At 39.7% G+C, this 20,700-nt stretch overlaps 1 protein-coding gene across 2 annotated transcripts in view; it reads right to left on the bottom strand.

The window, feature by feature from the left end:
- Nucleotides 1-2,103: 2,103 nt before the first annotated feature.
- Nucleotides 2,104-20,700, bottom strand: part of GAK (cyclin G associated kinase) — a 75,519-nt gene continuing 56,922 nt past the window's right edge. For both annotated transcript variants that reach the window (XM_051777466.1, XM_051777467.1), the window contains exons 23-28: nt 16,076-16,210; nt 15,620-15,739; nt 12,844-13,056; nt 11,408-11,556; nt 9,313-9,489; nt 2,104-7,655 (exon numbers count right to left, since the gene is read on the bottom strand). In XM_051777466.1, the coding sequence (XP_051633426.1) occupies nt 7,554-7,655; nt 9,313-9,489; nt 11,408-11,556; nt 12,844-13,056; nt 15,620-15,739; nt 16,076-16,210 (896 nt within the window). In that variant the 3' untranslated portion in view covers nt 2,104-7,553. The remainder of the gene's footprint in view (nt 7,656-9,312; nt 9,490-11,407; nt 11,557-12,843; nt 13,057-15,619; nt 15,740-16,075; nt 16,211-20,700) is intronic.

Below are 20,700 nucleotides of genomic sequence, written 5' to 3'. Positions count from 1 at the left end.
GGGAAGTCTTTGGGTCGAACACATCATTAATAGCTGCTAGGAAGGCTGTCAACATCAGGACCCAGCTAGCAGGGATCAGGACAGGAGCAGACCCCGTGGGAGCACCACATTCAAAACACTAAGCTAGGTAGTGAAGCACTCTGTGCTTCACAGCTCATGACATCCCTGCAATGTTAAACCTTTGAAGAGGCTTGTAATTTAAATAAGCTTCCTGAGCAAGCTGGATGAGCTGTCTCTTCAGGTTTTGTCTTGCACATTAGAAGTGTGCTGAACACACTGCACACTGTTTGGCAAGGAGGCAGTGCACTGACCATCCCATCTCCTGCAGAGTACTTCTGCTGTCTTCCCACTCACCAGAACTGTGCACAAGGAAGCAAGCAGTGCAGTTCACTGACAGATAATGGCCATTAGTAAGTGAGGCCTTACCAAACGTGAGCCCCTGAACACCCCTACAAAGATAACTGCTTAATTTTTGGGTCTCCCAGCAGCATTATACACCAGAGAACATCACAGCCATTATTTCCTGTGTGCCCCCACCTTTGATTAGGAGCTGAAGCCATTCCAGGAGAACAGCCAGCAAGTTTCAGAGATTATAAGAGATGAAGTCTCTTACAAGTTCAAAGGGATCCTTCCAGTTCAAGTCTTCATCTACCTACATGCTCCATTTGCCCTTCTTCAGCAGTTTTTGCTCAAAAATCTGCCAGAAGTTCTCCTCTCACCCTCAGAACAGAGGCAGTGCTACGTCAAGGCAAATCATATTCTCTTCAGCTCTCCAGCATCCAGATCAGGTGTCTACAAGTACAGACTTGGAAAGCTTTGACTGCTGCAGGCTGCTCTGTGCCCCACAGTACTCACAGTGTTTCTGCTGCCTTTTTTTAATCTCCCATTGGCTCTTGCTGTTTTGTTTGTTCTGCTTGATACTGAATTTACGGCCATGCTATTTCTTTGTAACACTTTCTGCCTGGTGTAATTACATACTGATGTCTGCCAGCTTGACTCTTCAGGGTATCTATCTGCAGTGGAGTGTTGTCCCAGCTCAAGTCTTTCCAAATACACGTCAGAGTAGCTGGAGGCCTTGTATATGGCAAAGAAAGATGCGCTTGACTAATGTTATCCTTCTTTGATGCAGTGGTGAAGGACTGGAAGTAGGTATCAATGCATGTTTCAGCACCTTTGCACGTTAGGAGTAAACTGACTCACAGCAAAAGTGGCAGCATGTTCTGTACAGGATATAAGGAGAAGGATTATTCAGTGAGGTGCTGAAAGACCTATCTTAAGTTCATGTAAACTCAACAGACTATTCAAAGTAGTAGGCAAAATATGAAAAACATTAATCAATGGCAATGGCTTTTCCCTAACAGTGTTTGCTTTGCTTGCTAATACTTCTCTTTCCTGACCCATGCACATTCCACCCATCCTTCTTTGGTCACATCTGTCCACTCTCCTAGATCCTGTTTTCCACACTTCTCCTTGGGGAACCCCTGTGGTAATCCTATACTCTTGTGCTTTTAACTTTTAAAGAAACTTTCTCAGTGTCACTAAGTGACTTGTTCCCAACTATGAGAGATTCTGCTTGTCCATCCTAGTTTGAGAGCAGGGAGCCAAAAGATGCTTCTGAGCACCTTGCTAGTATTCTCCCAGCAGCAACTCACCCTTTGCCATCCAGCATTCCCCCAGATTTCTGAGATCTGCAGTCCTTCATCACCATATCTCACTCCCCCATCATCTCTACAGGCTGCTCATTCCTCCCTCCTGCCTCAGGTTTGTCCCCTTGCTCTTGCTCCCCTTCCCTTTGATCACTGCCAAACACGTAGGCAAGAGCTTCCCCTGGGCAGCAGAACAGCACCACATCAGGTCCTGTGCAAGAACCCCAAAACCCAGCACAGGCAGTCTGGAAAACTGAGCTGCCAAATCCCAGAGAACACTGCAGGGACACCCCTCCAACAGAAGAGACACTTCTGAAGAGCCACTTGGTTCCCAACAGGTTCAGCCACCTTGAACACACTAATGAGAACCATTTCTCTAATATATGCATATTGTTCTGAAAGGGGCAGTGGAAATGCTTTGGGTGTTCTCTCTTGCTAAAGAAGGAAACATACAAAGTCATTTTGCTTGTTTTAATTGATCACTGGTTAGGTTGTAATACATTTCAAAGCAAAATATTCTGTTCAAGGACATTGTAACCAAACATTAAATCTACTTTTAAACAAGGCTTAATTTGACTATATTACCTTTATATACATACAGGTATAATTTTCATTTCACTAGTAGCAAAATTACACAATACAATTGCATTTCATGAAAGATAGCAAAAGAAAAAGGACTGGAGTGTCTGTTCTGTCCTTCCACACACCCCAAACCAGAAAAAAACCACAAGTATAGAAAGTACAATCACAACTACAGATAAATACAATAAGGATCTCAGAGCAAGCTAAGACCTTATCAGAGAAGACAATCACTTCTAGAAATCTACGTTGCAAATATACAGTACATTCCACTAAAGAGTTTTGGGAGTTCTCACGATGCCTCTTAATCCCCTTTTGGTAATAAAAGCTTCTATGACAACATGTATCCTTCATAAAAAATAACTGAATCTGTGTTTTTGGAGTGTATGTTGGAAGCTTAATGAAGTCTAAACTGCAGCCCACAGCAAGCTCACCCAAACAGAGAGCGAGCAAGCAAGCATTGCAAGATTGATCAAGGGCAGAAGCACAGCTCAGCTCCCTGTCACTGGGCAACTGGTAGCTTGAACTGCTCTGCACCAGGGACAGACTTGAAGGGTGGGAAATGATACATTCCTTTCACAGCTTCGCAGGTCAATTGCCTGGAAGTTCCTGACAGAAAATGTCAAATGACTCATACAAGGTTAATTTGAACTTTTTTACAGAGCAGACGTTACATTGCAATTGTTAAGACAATTAAGGACACAGCTAAGGGGCAACAAAGTTCCCACATTTATCCCATCCCTGAAACAATCCTGGTGAACAGCAGAGAATGCAGTGGCCAACTACTATGCAAACACACTGGCACTGCTGGGGAAACTGGTCTGGCCTTGGGAGGTGGGATGGTGCATGTAACCCAGCAGTCCCAGAGGGCAGATGAGATTTCAGCTGCACTCAAACTCTGCTTTGGTTTGTGCAGAATACTCTTCTTGTGCAATGCAAGCTTTGAGATGTAGCCTGCATTCAGAAAGGAACTATTGCTCTGTGCTTGGCAAGACATTGGAGGAACTCTCTCGAATTATCAAGAAAATGGAGGTAAACAAGGCATTTTTTTGAGCACTAGCTACCCTCACAAGTGCAACACCAAGGACCTTGCCATTGTTCCAAGGAAATGTACTCCATCGGCACTGTTGTAGGTTTTCCATGTTTTTGCTGAAGGAAACTACCACTGATCCGCAAAATATCTGAACTTGACCCAACTAAGTGCAGAGGACCTTTTCCTTCCAGGCTTTATGTCTAACTAACCACTAACACTCTTCACTACTCTTAAGGAACTCTGACAGCACTAGGAAACACCAAACAGGCATGCCAAGGTTGAAGACACCAAATGACTTCCTCCAACATGGTCAAAATACATCACTCACCTCCATTAGGCAGGTTCCAGTCATGCACACTCTCAACACCAATTTTTCTTCACAGATCTCTATTTTAAAAAGTTATGCCTGACTCTCCAGATCTAACAGCAATGTAACGAGCAATTTAATTAAAAAAAGAACTAGTGGAAACCTGCCCTATCATTTTAGAAACGTTGCTTTATAGAAACTTCTGAAAAAAAAAAAAAAAAAAAAAAAGGAAAGCCAGACTTGCTACTGCCACGTGCTACAGTCAGTCAGCAGCACTCTAAAACGGCTGGAAAAGCAGGCTACAAAACAGGTTTTCTCTACTAATCTAGACCTGTCTTTAGCAGAGGTAGGTAGGAGTAGGTCAATGAAGAGAGAATTAGAAAACAGTATTTCAGATGTAGTTTAGAGCCTGGCTGTTCTTCCCTACTCTTCCTTTAATCTCTGTTGCTTTGTTTTTCTTTGTTGTTGCAATAACCATGTCAACCTACTCATTTTTTAAAAACTGGACCCTGGTAGGCTGCAACAGATGCATGGCATTAGTCAGTGGTTGCTACCAGAGAGAGGAGTGACCAGCGTGGGTGAGAAGGCACCACGATTTGCTGGAAGAGACAAGGAGGTTTCTTCACCGCAGCATTTCAAGCGCCGTGTGCGAAGCCTGGCAGGCTCAGGTATTAACCCACCAGCACAACTCAGTCACCTCAGTCTCAAACTTTGCTGCTGGCAGATGCAGATATAAAAATTTCAGCTTTCAGGGCACGGCTTCAACACTTCAGAACTCAACTGCGCAATGAATAATAAGCATGAATTGAAAATACACATTTTAAGCAAAGAGAGAATCCAGCCAAGTCTCTGATGAAACATTTTTTCTGTAGCCTGTTCTAAAAGCCTTTCAGGTTGTGGACACTAAGAGTATGGCCACAGTGAAATGTGTGTGTAATCATTTCAGTGCAGTCCTATTCCAAACAGCAGACAGACAATAAACAACAAAGTACAGAGTATGCAAAAGATTGAAAAGCTCTTATTCCCAGATTTTCTACCATTTTTTATTGCTGTTTTAAGATTAATTCAAACAGAATTGCTAGACTTTTCTTCCAAATGACCCTCTCCTTTAAAAGCAACATTAAGACTTCATATATGTTTATACGAAATGTACTCTGATTTCCCTTTTCCAGGTTCCTGTAACTAAAAAATTCTATATATAAGCCTAACGCTAAGAAACACCTTTAGTGGTCCTCATGCTGCTTTGTGTTCCACAGAAAACAAAACTTCAGTTTATTATGTTCATAGTCATCATTTGAATTTTTATTTTTTTCTTTTTAATTTTCAACTTATAGTTTGCTTACAGAGCCTTACTGAAATCCCCATTTTTTGCATTCTTGTATGCAACACAGCTAAATGACAGTCACCTAAAAGAGAAAAAAAAAAACAAACCTGTCTGAAATAGTTTCAATATCAGGATTCAAAGGCTTATCAAACTGAGCATCTCCCAGAATCTTAGCAGCAAAATTCAACTACACAGAAAGGAGCAGGACAGAGCAAATCAGCCCGTTCCCCCACTGAGAACCAGAGATGACTAAGCCATCTCTGTTGAGTTGAGCTCAGTAAGTTAAGCTGCTCTGTCAACCCAACTGAAAGTTTGGTAATTATCAAACAGCTCTTGCAAGAACCAAAGTTCATGATTTTCCGTAATCTTAAAAAGAGAGGATCAATTTCAAGAGATCTTCAGTTCTAGATAAGACCATTCATGCTTCCCTGCTCGCTTAAAATCACATCTAAGGTTCTTCTCTGAGGAAAATTTTGCTAGCAAGAGTAGAGAAATAAAAGCAGATTAATGTAGACATCATCCAGAAAAGGTATTTTCCTCCCAGTTCTCAGGTTTTAACTTTTTAAACACCTATTTCAAGAAAAGAGCAATTAAAAATGTGTGCCTCAAAATTAAGCCTCCTGTATGTGCAAACATGGGGTTTTTTTAAGTCCTTCCTTACTCAAAGCAGCTCCCTCAGAAATGCTTTCTCTCTCAATTGTATTTAGGACTGCAGTCAAAGACATTATATATTTGTATATGTTTTTTTAAACCTATTATTAGATAGCATTTGTCCTAGAACTGTAAAGAGCCGCGCAGGTCTCCCACAAACCTATCCTACCACCAGAAGCCTTTAATTTCCACGGATGCAAAACACATACACAAAGAGCTAATGAATTGTCCCAAGGAAAAAAGATTAACTCTTACTTTAAATCAGACAGCAAGTTCTATCCTTTAATGAAGAAATCTACTGAGACTTAAGACTGCTTCAAAGCAGGAACTGAAATACAACTGCAGCTATGAATAATATACAAACTTTTTGATCCATAACTAATCCTAGCTTCATCTTTAAAAAAAATTTAAAAAAAATCACAGCAGCTGAATATATATGCAAATATACACAAACCCCTTGACCAGAGGTTAATAAGTAACTGTGTTGGATCAGAGCTTAGAGACCATAAATTGCAACCTGGGTTCACACATCTCTAACCCATCAGCTCTTGGGCTGGTGTGGAAGTGGAAAATCTCATCCCACACACTGTTTAGGTGACATTAAAATCTCGTGTTTTCTGTTCAGATATTACTCAGCAGAACAGTTACCTCTGATAATGATACAGCCTCCCTCTCATATAAAAAGGCAAGATGGTCAAAATATCCCCTTGAATGCCCAACTGTACTGAATCAAGAGACTGCTGCCAAGGATTTAATGCTCCAACACTAATTTTCAATATTTTCAAACTTGATATGAAAACTGCACTTTTTATTACACGGAGTATAACAGTCATTGGTCATTTGCATTCATCCACCCCAGCGCTAGTGCAGAAGTGCCTTCTGAACAGGGATGAGAAAACAGGGTAAGTTTTGTTACCAAGTTGTGTTTCTACTCATCTTGCACTAAGCAGTGCATGGAAGGTAGGTGAGCAGAAATGCAACAAATATACCCCATGTTTTCACATACACGGATGCCATGCCTATCTCAAAAACACAGAAGTTCAGACATGCAGCAAAACGTGTTAAAGCACTTTAAATGCTCTCCAGATGACAATGAGTAATGTAATACTCACTCAGACAACTCAAAGCACAGTAAAACATTTGAGCTTACACTTTAAGTTTCAGAATAAAATTATCTCTATCAGAGTATCTGAAGTGCAACGAAAGGAACGTTCCATGAAATCAGAAGCAAGAGACACCATTTAAAGAACCAGGAAAATACGCACAGGTCAGATTACCACCTTATAATAAATAATAAAACAGCAGGAACATGCAGACCTTAAAGTCAAAATTTGTTTCTAGATTCATGATATGTAAAAAAAACAACAACAACAACAAAAAAAAAAGTAAAAATCAAGAACAACCCTGTCTGATTTCCCCACATCTGAGGTCTTTTTGGCTAAACAACTGTTACTTTGTTGTAAGGAACACAGGTATTGCCAGAAAACATTATTTACAGAATGATTATCAGATTGATTACATAAAATAGAGATGAAAATATACACCCTTAGGTTTGAGATAAGCCAAGCAAATTCACTGCTGCTAACTACAGCACTTTGAAGAAGGCGACAGGCACCAAATATCAAAGTTGAATCACAAAACTACTTGAAGGAACAGACAAGTTTGGGAAGGTAGAGGTACAGCAAAGATCAATGAAGTTGGAATGGTTTATAATTCATACTAATATACCAGAAATTATTTAGCTTCATTAAAACTCTATTTCTCATATATAAAACTGAAGAGAAATCTTTACTCCCAGACTGTGATTTCTACAGGTACTGAGCAGCTTTTTTCTTAGTGGATCTATGTAATGCTTTGTACTCTACATCTTACAAAATACATCCCCACGTTTAAGTGCATGACTAGAAACTGCGCTGAAATCATGGAAAAAGCGCTTCATAAACCATAGGCGCAATAAAGTCACAACAATGCTCAGCTCCAGTTTCTGGAAGCAGTTCTGTGAGAGGTGAAGTTTTAGAAAAGGGACTTCGATCCCTGGTTTTCAAACTCTGACCACGCGTCGTTCAACTCCATGAAGATCATTTTGGCATACTGCTCATAAGGCTGTCCCGTGGCCTGAAGACAAACAGAACACATAATAAGCATAAAAATATTAGGAATTAGGTGACTTAGAAAAGATCTCACTCCTTTTATATTTGTCCTCTTATTCAACAACTTCAGACTGATTTGTGAACATAATTTTGCAGACACGTAACTCTCTCCAACCTTATCCAAAGCTTGCCACAAGTATTCTAAACAAAACCAAGCCCTTGGATTCCTTAAATCATCTTCAAGCTTACAGTGCAATTCATAAATAACTGAAACTTAGCTAAAAACAGTTTTCAAAGCTCTTTCCATAAAAAGTTTTAGTTATTATCGCTTAACCGATCAAATAAGTAACTTTTGCATTTGCTTCCTGAGACAGCTTGCAGTAGTGCACAAGGATAAAATCTGAGTACTTTTTAAGACAACTCCTTCTGAATGGGATTTTTTGGAGTAAAATCTGTTGCTGGTTGTCACTGATGTTAAGATTCATGCAATTCATGTAACATGAATTACGTTGCACTTCCTGTGCGTTTCCTTCCACACTCAAAGACAGTATTGATCACGATTCCCTGCCTATTTCACAGCAGCCCTGACTCTGGGCCAACACAACCCAACCCTTGTGGTTCATAGAGATCCAGTCCCAAAACAGGAATTATTTTACCAGGTTCTTTCCAACACAAAAGGGAAGCTTCAGAGCCCTTTCCAGTATCCTTCCCCTTCTCCTGCTGCTTAGCTCTTGCCAGCTGCAGTACTGTATTGACTCTTTTAGAGGGTGCTTTAATGGATAAGTGGCAGAAAAAAATAAATGAGAAAGAAGACTGTGCCTCAAAGAGAGCGGTGTTCTGACACTGATGCACTGAGGAGCCTCCAGAAAACACCAAAAAAACATCACAAGGGTGAAAGAAGCCACATAGCCAAAAATACTGAAGGACAGGGGGGAGAAAAAACCCAAAGAGTGTGTTGGTTTTTTCTGTTATGGACACAAGACGACACAGAATTGAGACTACTGCTCACTGAACCACCAGTGACAGCAAGCCTGAAAATTCAAACCAGGTATATTCAGTGCTTATCTTTGTATCTAAAATACAACTCAGAGCAATAGCTCAGAACAAGAAGGTACCTTCATACACTGGAAGACTAACAAACCATGGAATGCATTAAATATTTTAAAAAGACTACTGGAATATCGCACTTATCACATACTTTTCATCTGATCATTTGTTTACTAAAGTTTACTTTTTCTAGTAAAAATTGTTCAGTAAACAAGGTTCAGCAGGTTTTTCCTAATGGTTTTGCTATGGCAGCCTCTGAGTCTCCATTTATAGGTGCATAGTCCTAAAAGACCTGAAATATCAGCTCATGGAAATAAGGTAGATTCCACTAACCAGCACTAAACCTGCCTGCAGTGAGAATCCAGCATAACTGACTTTGGTGCTCAGTACATCTTTCATAGGATGTTTCATTTATTAATGCTTACCTGTTGAATTCTGTTCTGTGTCAGGACAACAAGAAAAATCCCAGACTACCTGAATGCAGCAGGACACCACATTCAGAAGACAACAGAAGCAAAGTGAAGAGCACCTAGAGTGCTGATCAAGAAGCAGGGCGTTTTCCAGTGACTAGTACAGTGTGGTAAAAGCAGTTTGTATTCCTTCTAAAATAAAGAAGATCAGAGGACCACACTCACCTTATCTGGATGAACTACAAGGACTGCTTTCCTGTAGTACTTCTTTACTTGTTCAGGAGTTACTAAATCTGCCATGCTGACTGGTTTCCACTTAGTTTCCCCTTCCCAAAGCACTGTATGAAGAGTGGATATTAATGCTCTGATATTTCTCTCCTTTCCTTCAATCCATTCAAGAATCTGGGAAAATCAGAATATACAGAACTGAATGCAGCACTGTAAGGATTCTCAGTCTATCTACAGACATAATCCTCATTCTGTGCACAATTACAATTTCAAGACTCAAGCACAGTTGTCTTAGTGCACCCACTCCCCAAGTTCAACTGTTTTAGCCACCTGAAAGTGAAACTTTTCATCTACCACTCAGGAGTAGTTCACTGTTATTAGTTTACCGCAGAAATTCAGTCATTGCAAGAGATATTACTGAGATAGTTACATATTACAAACCTCTGTAAAAACAATGACAAGGGAATTGTCAGGAGTAATTAAAAGCATCTGTTACAATTAGATATTACATTCAAATTACATTACTCTTGTCCCCGTCAGGGCACAAGGTTAATTTACTAAAATTCTTACCTGATTTGTAAAAAAAGCATAAGTGCACAAGCATTGTACAAAAGATCATGTATATTAATAGTCAATGTTTACTTAAGCAACTGGCAGAGGAGCACAAACTAAAGTGTTCTTTGAGATATCCCTGACAAAGTTATTCTGATAACTGGCCATTTCCAACTTTAACAGCAATATTCAAGCCACTGATATAGTGACAGTGTTTTCATTGAATGCTTATGTAATATGACAATCTCTGCCATCTATCAACAATGAGTATGGTAAATAAAAATCTGTATTTATTTCCACTTGCAGTGATTGGTGTTAAAAGGTAACCACGCAAACTGTGCGCTCCCTTTTCAGAGCACCCCTCCAAGGTTCTTCTACAAACTTTTCTAAAACACCATAAAGGCTACGAAACTGAAAGTACATTATTATGCAGTGTTATCAATGAGTAACACATAAAAAAAAATCTGAACAGCTCATCAGGTAACACCTCCCAAATTAGTTATATAGCTTATTTCCAGAATTGCACCTCCTAGTAATTTCTTAGGACAGCAGCAGCACTTGTTAACCAGTAAATGCAAGTATGTGGTCACCCTGAAGACAGCTATTCTCAACTGCCTTTTTTTTAAAGCATGGTTTTGTATTATCAGTTAAATCTATCTTTTCCCAGGAGACCTATGGGAACACTACAGATAAACAGTAGTTCTAGCTTGGAAAAATGGGAGTTTGAGAAGAAAACTCGTTCTTTAATTCTCCAAGTTTAGTTGAAGGAAACAGAAATTTGTATTCCATCCATACATTTTTGTGCTATTATCACTGCTACTTCATTGCCAACTGACTCTTGTTCCTGCTAATTGTTCTAGAGTCACATGATTTAAATAAAGATAAAATTTCATTCTATTTTATCGGAATGGGATAGAGCTAATTTTTTCCCTAGTAGCTGGTGCTGTGTTTTGGCTTTAGTATGATAATAATGCTGACAGCAGCAACTAACACATTGGTGTGTTATGTGGTGCTTCCCCTGAGTCAGAGGCTTTTCAGTTTTCCATGTTCTGCCAGTGAGCACAAGAAGCTGGGAGGGAGCTCAGTCAGGACAGCTGTCCCAAACGGGCCAGAGAGATATTCCATATCACAGAACATCACACCCAGTACACAGACTGGGGGAGTCAACTTTGTGGGCTGTCCATTGCTGCTTGGGGACAGGCTCGGCACTGATCAGCAGGTGGTGAGGAATTGTACTGTGCATCACTAGTGTCTCTTGGGCTTTATTCTTCTCTCTCTCTTAAATTATTATTGTTATTATTCCAACCCAGTCCAGTCTATTATTTTACTTTATCTCAGTTATTAAACCATTTTTATCTCAACATGCAAGTTTTAGCTTTTTAATCGATCCTCCTCCCTATCCCACCTCAGTGGGTAGAAGGCAAGTGGCTGCATTTAACCATCTGGGGTTAAACCCATGGCCATTAGTTTCTCTGTTAGTCATTGTATCCTTCTGCTAAGATCAGATTTTCACTTAAATCAAAATCACTGTTAAACAAACCTTGAGCTTCAAGGGGTCCATATCTTTAGACATTTCTTGTTTTCTCATCTCAGCAATAGTCTTTGGTCCCTTTTTATCAGATTTCGCTGAAAATCCTTGATTAGATAAGAGATCCTCAAAGTCATTTTCTGAAACTTTTGGCTTTTGACCTATGGAAGGAGAAGAACATTAAATAAAAAGTTACATAGGAGAATACGTTAATGGGGGAAATATATGGCACTCAGAAACACACTCCTGGCACGAATCACTACCATGATAAACATTCTTCAGTGATGTGATAAATTCCACAAGACTAATAGAAGGACAAGAATAAAAGAGATCACTGACAAGCTTTCAGTCCAACAGAACAGACAAGCTCACGTGCATCCATCTGACTGCACACTTGCATGCCCTCTTTTTTTAAAAATGGGAGTAGACTTGAGGGAGCACACATTTATCTGTTCATGGTTTTGGAAATGGTTCCATTTTTCCACTGTAAGTTAATTCTAATGGCTATGCAGCAGTTTTTCAACTGCTCTAGTTAGAAGTATGTAGTCAACATCTAAGTGTTGAAACTTATACAGTATAATGAAGAGATAAAATACTAACAGGAATATTCATTATAGAACCAACACATTTCAGAGAACTGTAGAATAACTGAATTCTGAAGAGGCCTCTGGATGTTATCTAGTCCAATTTTCACTCAAAACAGGGACAACTCAGTTCATTTCTCAGGTCTCTGACCAGTTGACATCCATCTGTTTTCAAGGGAGAGGAACTACAACATCCCATTTCAGCACTTCATCATGCTAATTCTTTTTTTTGCCTTGTTCTACAGACTTCCACATGCTCCAACTCATGCCCACTGCCTCTCCATCCTGTCACTTCTTTCCAGACACAGATCAACAGAATCATTTCAACATAAAGTATCTGTTGTTCATTTATATGCCAGCTAAAGGGAGGCATAATCCTAATACCAACATGCCAGGAAAATAATATTTTCCAAGAAAGTTGATGTAGAAGAGGCCATGCCCATCCCTGTAACTCTACGTTTGCCTATTCAGTTGGAGCATCTTAAATTACTCCCAGTATGACTCCATCTGGTCCTGCCTCCATATCTGTTTGAAACCCAAGAACTTCCAGTAAGTTTAGCCTCAAACTTTCTCAAGAGTAGGTACTAATTTTTAGTTTGGAATAACGTTGCATCCCTTTCCCTGTGTATCACAAAGGGACTAACATGAAACATTATCAACCCAGATAGATCAAATTTACCTTTCTAAACCCAGTGATGCAAAAAGGAGGATACCAGATTTGCCAAGAACTTCTGTTTTTCTGTTTTCTACTACATACAACCTAAATGTAAATAAAAATATGGAGGTACAAGAGCTTCTGCAGGCAACAGTGCACCCAGCTAACTTCATATGGGCCACTGTAAGTAATACATTCAGAAAACTTACCGAAGCTTGGGGTTCTGACTCCTCTTTCTTCTCGTCCTCCAATAACACTGAAGTTTACTGTGTAGTTGGGCTTAGGTGCTGTGCTGGATTTAGTCTGAGACTGCCATGAAGTACTTGGTGGTTTTGGGGATTTCTGCCACTGATTTCCCAGCTTCTGAGATGGAGCAGTCTTCTGACTAAATCCACTACCCAAGAGTCCACCACTGGAGGAACCTAAAAATAAATACTAAGTTAGTTGTTCAGTTTAATACAAGTAAAACAGTTTAGTCTTGACATATAACCACGGAGCTCACAGTGATGCCACGATACATGAGAAAACGTAACAGAAAAGTGTGAGTAAAATGAAGTTAGAAGAGTCTCATTAACAACTAACTTGAACAGCAGGAACTAGAGACTGAAAGTCTTCCAGCCTCTTACAACTCAAGTTCTCAATTGTCAGTTTCAGCAGAAGCACCCACTCTTGTCTGATGGGTCAGGCATGTGTCAGACCAGAAGATAATTTGGCTGTGACAGTAGTTATGCCTCCCAATGTTTGTTAATATGCAGAGGACAATGAATAACTAAGCACATGATCAAAGAAAGTAAGCATATTGAAAATATTCATTTTCAAATGAATGCTTTCAAAAGTCTCTAGTGATTTCTTGCACTACTGTTTAGGAAAGATGAGAACGTTATTCTACAGCGGCATTCACAAGGAATATCACATGAGCTAAAAAAGCACTGCAGGAGATACTGCTGTAATCATCCCAGTGTGGCACAGCCCAAGCTTCTCTGGGTATACACAGCGATGTAAACTCAGTTTGCTCTTTCAAAGCTGTTTCCTCACACTTCAGCTCTCTTGATTGCTCTCTTTTGTGGCTGCTGCTTATAGTTATAACTTGCACAACAGGACGTCTTCCCCTGGGCCATGTACAAGATACCTTACTACAGCTTTAAATACCACACCTGATACAACCTAGTATTCAATACAACACCTGATATAATCTAGGAATATACTGGTTTTTTCAGGAAAGCACTCAACTGCAGTCAACTCAGTTTTCGGCTACTTATAACTTGTGAAATTCACAAAAAAATCTGTTACTAGTCAGAGTACATGACCCCGCACTCTGAAAAATTATCTCTTTCTACTATTCTTTCAAAGCATTCTACATTCATTATTCCAGTCTTCAAGGCTACCAAATTCATCCTGTAGGGCAAGTCAGTGCCTCATTACCCACAGAAAGTTTTCAAACACCACACTCCCACTTCCTTATACAAGACCATTCCCAGGAAAGAAGAAAGTGATGACACCAACTACCACAGAACAGAATTGGTATCCTACCACTACTCTAATACAGTACTTTTAACTACCTTTAGCTATTGCCTCTTTTGTTTTTATATAGCATTCACATGTAAGCAGCTTGCAGTCTCATAAATTCTCTTCCAGAATAACGATTTGTATGCGGACTCCAAAAAACTCCCATGAAAGAAACAACACTCAGTCTGAATTCCAGTTCTTACAATGCCTTGAAAATTCATTTCAAGTCTGAGAAGGTTAACTAGGATAGTGACATTTGACTACTTTTTAATGCAGTCATTTTTCCTATTGAAAGGTAACTGAAAGAGTAATGAGTTGATCTAAGTCCTGCTAAAATCAGTTCCATTTCTTCCACTGGATTCAGTGTGTGCTATACCTGCATCTTCGAGTCAAAGAAAAATTGATTTTTTTTTTACTGTCACACGATCTGTAGATTTAACAAGTCTGTTAATTATTACAGTAGAAAATTTTTGTAATTTGTTTACTCCCAACCAGCCTCTCCTTCAACATCAGAATTCTGCAAGTAACAATGCACAAGCAACATAAAGAAGTCAAACACTGCACGTTACCTTGTGCTTCTAGAAGATAATTCCACTGGCACTCAAGTCAACACACAACGTTAACTGCCAGGGCAGCAGAGTAAAAACCTCCATCAGCAACAAGCTAAGGGAAAAACATGTTTCTGCAATTCAGCAACACTAGGCTGTTCTGAATCCTTCCTTGTACTCTTGGCAGCTGGTCACATTTATGGTAGTGTGGGTACTGAAATGAAAGGACCTCAGCTCCTTTTGCTGCCCTTCATTTTCTCACTGTTTGAGAATGCTACAGAGCCAATTCCTGAATTTCAGGTGAATATAACATCCTGGAACAAGTGTAACTCCGTGTTGTGTCTTACCTTCCATAACTCCTTGTGCCCACCACTGCAAACTGACAAACGTTCCTAATGCTTTTGGCACTCATGCACATGTATGGGCGTGATTTGTGCTCATCTTACAAACCTAGTGTAAGCAGCAGAGCCATGAAGGTCTACTGAATTCAAAGAAAAGTACGGAATTAACAGGAAAACAACCGTCACTTTGGAACTAACAAATTTAACTAATTTAATCCAGCTTTCATTTTATATCCTTCAAGTACAGTACTAATCAACGCTAGGTAAGAAACCTCAGGTTCAGTTACTGAATTAGCACCCTCTGTTTTCTCTTACCATCTCAACGAGATACTGAAGCATTAAGTATTTTCCACTGTTTCTATACCACAGCTGTGGTTTCTTCTGAAATATTATTTTGGATGTTTCACACAATATCTGTAAAATTCAATCTTTTCTTGTTACTCATCAGCTCTCTGCAATTGCCTCAAGCTGGTTGTTAACAATGAAAGGGAAACACTTTCCTTATAGGCTATCAGTAACATTTGTTAGTACAAGAAGCAAATAAAAAAAGTAGGGGCATTAAGTATAGTCTCTCAAAAGTAAGATCTTACCTGGAAGACCAGATCCAAGATTGGCAAGATCAGCGAAAGGATCTAAGTTCTGAGATTTCGCCTGGCTGAAAGACAGACCTGAAGACACACTGGACTGGCTCCCTGTGGTAAAAGCTTGACCTGTATAATAAGAAGATGTATGATGTACATGGTCTATTTGGAAATTGAGAGAATGAATAAAAGCACTATTTCCAGAACACCTTCAGCAAACCTCCCCTACATTCTGCTTCATGACACCTTTTACCAAGAATCACAATTACTATATAGAATTGAAACTATTTGATCCCTCTGTCTTGAACTTAAATCTGAAAAACTACGTGAGTGCCTTATTAAAGCATCATTCAAGCAACATAGCAAAAATGCATGAAGATGTGTTCAGCAGTGTCAAGTGATTAAAATGACCAAGTCTGGAGTATTCCTTATTCCCTCTAATGGAAAAATTTAATTCTATAATACCTTCACTAACAGGCTTCAGCTGTGGTGACGCTACATTACTGCTTGTTGAGGAATCTGCCCAAGAATCCCATCCGCTTAAGAGATCCGGGTGGCTTGTAGATGATGATATTTTAGGTGGCTCTGGTGCCAAATTCCCTACAGAAGAAAAATGAAATCTTATTTTTTTTTAAGAAAACCATCACGATAATGGATATTTTGCTAATACCAACAGAAAGGGTACCACACCGTCTACTACAATGATCAATTACATAGCTTGTTTAAATTTCTCAGTAACGCATTTATGCAGTCAAACAGGACTCAGAAGGGTTTTATCACTGGAATTCCTTCATGTATATTTAAAACACTCCCCACACTTCATAGGTAAGATATTTTCATGCACAGGCAATGCTATGAATTTAACAGCTTAGGTCTCCTGGGCAAAAGACTAAGGCTAGAAAGCCAGTGGTACTTCATGAATGGTGTTCTTCATCACTCAGCAGCCTGGGTCCTACACAGGTGGAGCCAGGTCACTTCAAACTGCAGGTTTGCCTAACCCCAGCCTGTTGTGACAAAGGGAGCTCTTGACCAACTAATTGCCCTCTCAGATGCAACACATCAATGAACCCACACAATTAATAAGAGGAAGGCTGATCTCTTCTGGGAAAAGACTGAGAATCTCCAGCTCCATGGTTAAAAGCCAGTTTTCTATATGTGAAACAAAACCACCATGCCATCTAAAAACAGGCAACAAAAAAGTCACATTCAAAAGGATGCAAGGGTGCTTCCACTAACTCCTAGAAAGTGTTGCATCCAGCAGAAGGTTACAACTGCCATCTCTGACATTTGCAGATGATTCCCCACTTGCTCACTCACACACAGCATGAGGTGAGCAATCCTCAGAATGAGGTTCCATTCCTAGGTATGGAACACTCGAAGCTGCATGCCTCAGCAGCTCTGAGCATTCAGCTTGTGTAGACTCACAGTGAAGCACGACAGCTCTTGGATCTAATCTCTATTTCAAGGCTATGACAGTCTGTGCTACAAGGACAGGCTGTATTTCAGTAAAACCAAAGCATTCAGCAGTGTTCTAGGACACTTCAAAGACGTAGCATTTAGAAAGTTAACCCAGCCATCCTTACAAAAACAATGACATTTTGAGGCCTTGAATGTTCTGAGTACTACATCACAGCCTTTCACTTTTCTTAGCTTTTCAACTTTATATTCTGAATATTGATAATAAATCCTTGTAATTGAGGAAATAATTAGAAGCAAATTAAATATCCCCTCTAGTATCTCAATCCACTATATTAATATATATATATATAACTATATACTATATATTACTAAATATTATTTACACTAAGATCTTACAGCTGTAAATACATCAAATACTCTGCAACAAATATCTGCCAAGAGCCTGTATTTCAGCACTACTCTCTGCTGCATGTGAAGGAAAACATCAGAATAAAATGCTGCCATTTCCAGCCCCTTCTCCAGGGCTTCAGCTTCATCTCCCTGCCTCTGAAACCATGGAAGAAACAGTATGTATCTCCCTCAGTACTCAGGACCCCAGCTATCTGCTAAACAGCAGTGTCACTGGCTACAAACCTCAAAGTATCCAGCACTCATCAGCTTAGAAATTTGTTCAATTATATGCCCCTCCCAGGGGACATACGAGCAGCCTTGAATTATTTTAAGCATCAATTTTTAGGCTAGAAATTGTTTTGGCTTACAACCTCCGCTATTACTAGGGTTTTTTTACAGGGGCATAAGAAAATTAACAGCCACATATGAAATTAACTGTTATAAAACCAAGTTCAGAGAAATAAGAATAAGGTAAACCACGGTTGAATGCATTTGAAAGATTGAGAACACACTATGGGAATCAGCTGTTTTATAACTGCTGGCTTAAGAGCAGTCAAGTTGATCGCCTCCCCCACTCTGAACTAAGCAGGAAGTAGCCTACTGCTGTGTACAGCAGTAAATTCACTATTAATAGTAAGAGCTCACATACATCCACTACACTTTTATCACAAAAGCCTGAAACAATGGAATGTGCAACATACTGAACAGTTGACATATTACTCGTTAAACCGTTCATTCTCACGCTATATTCTTTTCAGTTGTACAACTTGGGCATTACACCAGATTTTTAACACCAAGGTCAGGGCAAAGAACTATTTCTTTACTAACACTGCTCAAGCCAAGCTAAGATGTAAGAATAAGTTGGTGGTAATCAGATCACACTTTCCAGCTTTCCAAAATAAGAGACCTGCATTTTACTATATCCTGCACACAACTTCACACAAGGTTTTCTTTATTTAACTTGTCATCTCTACAGGAAATCCTTTAATCACAGAAGACAACGGGATTTTCTGCGAACCAAGAGGCTGGTTTATTATGATGCAAGGTTTTTTTAACCTTGTCTAAAGCCTGTCTGAGCACACAAGTTGTCACAGAAACTAACTTCTACTTGGGAGAAGACAACACTGGTCACTCAGGTTTCTTTTGATCACCTTCACATCTCCTGCTATTTTTTGATCAAATTAGCTCATTCTCACAGAGGGAAATATGTTCCTGACTTGACCTGCATTAAAGATGACCTGCTACTTGCAAATCCAAAACAAAATTAAATTACCTTGTTAATACGTGGCTGTTTAGCAGCAACTGTGCAACAGTTTCCTATTACAGGTCGTAATGCCTTGACAGACCAGATATTCTCTAAAAACGGTCTTTCATTTTAAAACTACTATGATTTTAAATTTCAAGCCACGTTTGAGAAATACAAGGCTAAAATTCTAATCCTTGAACTTGTGTTCACTGAAACACTACAGGTATCTAGAGAGGTTTAGTAATCATTTACTGCCAGTGAAATACATCACTAAAATTTGATTCCAGACACTTATTACTGCTTCAACAGTAGATTCAACAAATCTATTTACTACAGCTTACTTTTAATGGTCATTGGCATTACTACTGATTTATTTTTAGTGAGTTTAAAATTGTTTCTCACTTTAATGACCTCGTGTTTGCACTTTCTTTTGCTCACTTAACACCATTTTTCTCTCATTTGTCCCTTCTTTTCCAGTTATTAGTGATCATGTCTTTTCACTCCCACATTCATATTAAAAGCAATATAAGTATTAATATTCCTAACTTTCTTGATAAAAATTGATACCTGTAACTGGACAGAATGTTAAAGGCTCAAACACATACTTCATTTCAGCTGAACACATAGAAAAGCTGTCATTTGAAAGATAAATGTAAAGCAGCATGAAGTGTTAACCCAACTCCTCCACTTCCATAAAGATTGCATAGCCACAGAGAAATACTGGGAAATCACTGTATAACAGACTGAAGAGAAAATGAGTACATTTCAAGTATCTTTTCCCTGTGTTGACAGAAAACTCCAGAAGTTACATTAAAATAGCAGGTATCATAATGCATTTACCAGGGTGCAACCTATCAACCAAAATCAGAAAGAGTAAGCATAAAAAAATAAGCATTGAAGTCAGATGTAAAAATATTCCTCCTTTTTCTTCTGTACTTGCTCAAATTTACTAACAGCTGAACAATGATGGTGGTCTCCTTAAGGTTGCAGGTAAACATTTAGAGAGCAGAAATTCACTTTTTTTTACTTTTCCAACTTAAATTTAATACATGTAAGGGTTCTCTGTCTCCTCTCTGATATGAGGACAAGCTGAGGGTGCTGGTACTGTTTAACTTGGAGAAAAGAAGAACTGAGGGCAACCTTATCAATGTGTAAAAATACTTAATGTGAAGAAACAAAAAAGACTGAGCCAGACTCTTCTCAGTGCTGCCCAATGGAAGGGCAAGAGCCAACGGGCACATTTTTTTCTATAAGATCAGTCCAACACTGGTACAGGTTGCCCAGCTCCAGAGTCTACATTCTTGGAAATACTAAAGATCAGTAAGGACATGGTGCTGAACAGCCTGCTCTACCTGACCTTGCTTTGAGCAGGTCAGGTAGATAACTTCCAGAGGTCTACAGTGAGTTAGATTTTGGCTGAGATTATAGAATCACAGAATATCCTGACTTGGAAGGGAACCACAAGGATCATGGAGTCCAACTCCTGGCCCTGCACAGGACACTTCAAGAGTCACACCACGTGTCCAAGCGCTTCCTGAACTCTCTCAGGCTTGGTGCTGTGACCACTGCCCTGGAGAGCTATTCCAATGCCTAACCCCCTTCTGGGTGATGAATTTTTTTGCAATATCCAGCTTAAATCTCCCCTGACACAATTCATGCAGCTCCCTTGGGTCCTGTCACTGGTCACTGGTTTCTGAGAGGAGATCAGTACTTGCCCCTCCTCTTCCCCTCCCAAGGAAGTTGTAACTGCAATGAGCTCTCCCCTCAGTCTCCTCTTCCCCAGGCTGGACAAACCAAGTGCCCTCAGCTGCTCCTCACACGGCTTCCCCTCAAGGCCCTTCACCATCTTCACTGCCCTCCTTTGGACACTCTCTAACAGCTTCATATCCTTTTTATTTTGTGGTGCCCCAAACTGCCACAATATTCAAGGTGAGGCTGCCCCAGGTCAGAGCAGAGCAGGACAATCCCCTCCCTCACCCAGCTGGTGATGCTTTGCCTGATGCCCCCAGGACAGGGTTGGCCCTCCTGGCTGCCA

Source organism: Manacus candei, unplaced genomic scaffold (assembly GCF_025592945.1).
Source record: "Manacus candei isolate 608988 ecotype Guabito, Panama unplaced genomic scaffold, ASM2559294v1 h1tg000010l, whole genome shotgun sequence".
Taxonomy (NCBI): domain Eukaryota; kingdom Metazoa; phylum Chordata; class Aves; order Passeriformes; family Pipridae; genus Manacus; species Manacus candei.
The sequence above is the reverse complement of the archived record's forward strand: the minus strand, read 5'-3'. Positions and strand labels throughout refer to the sequence as shown.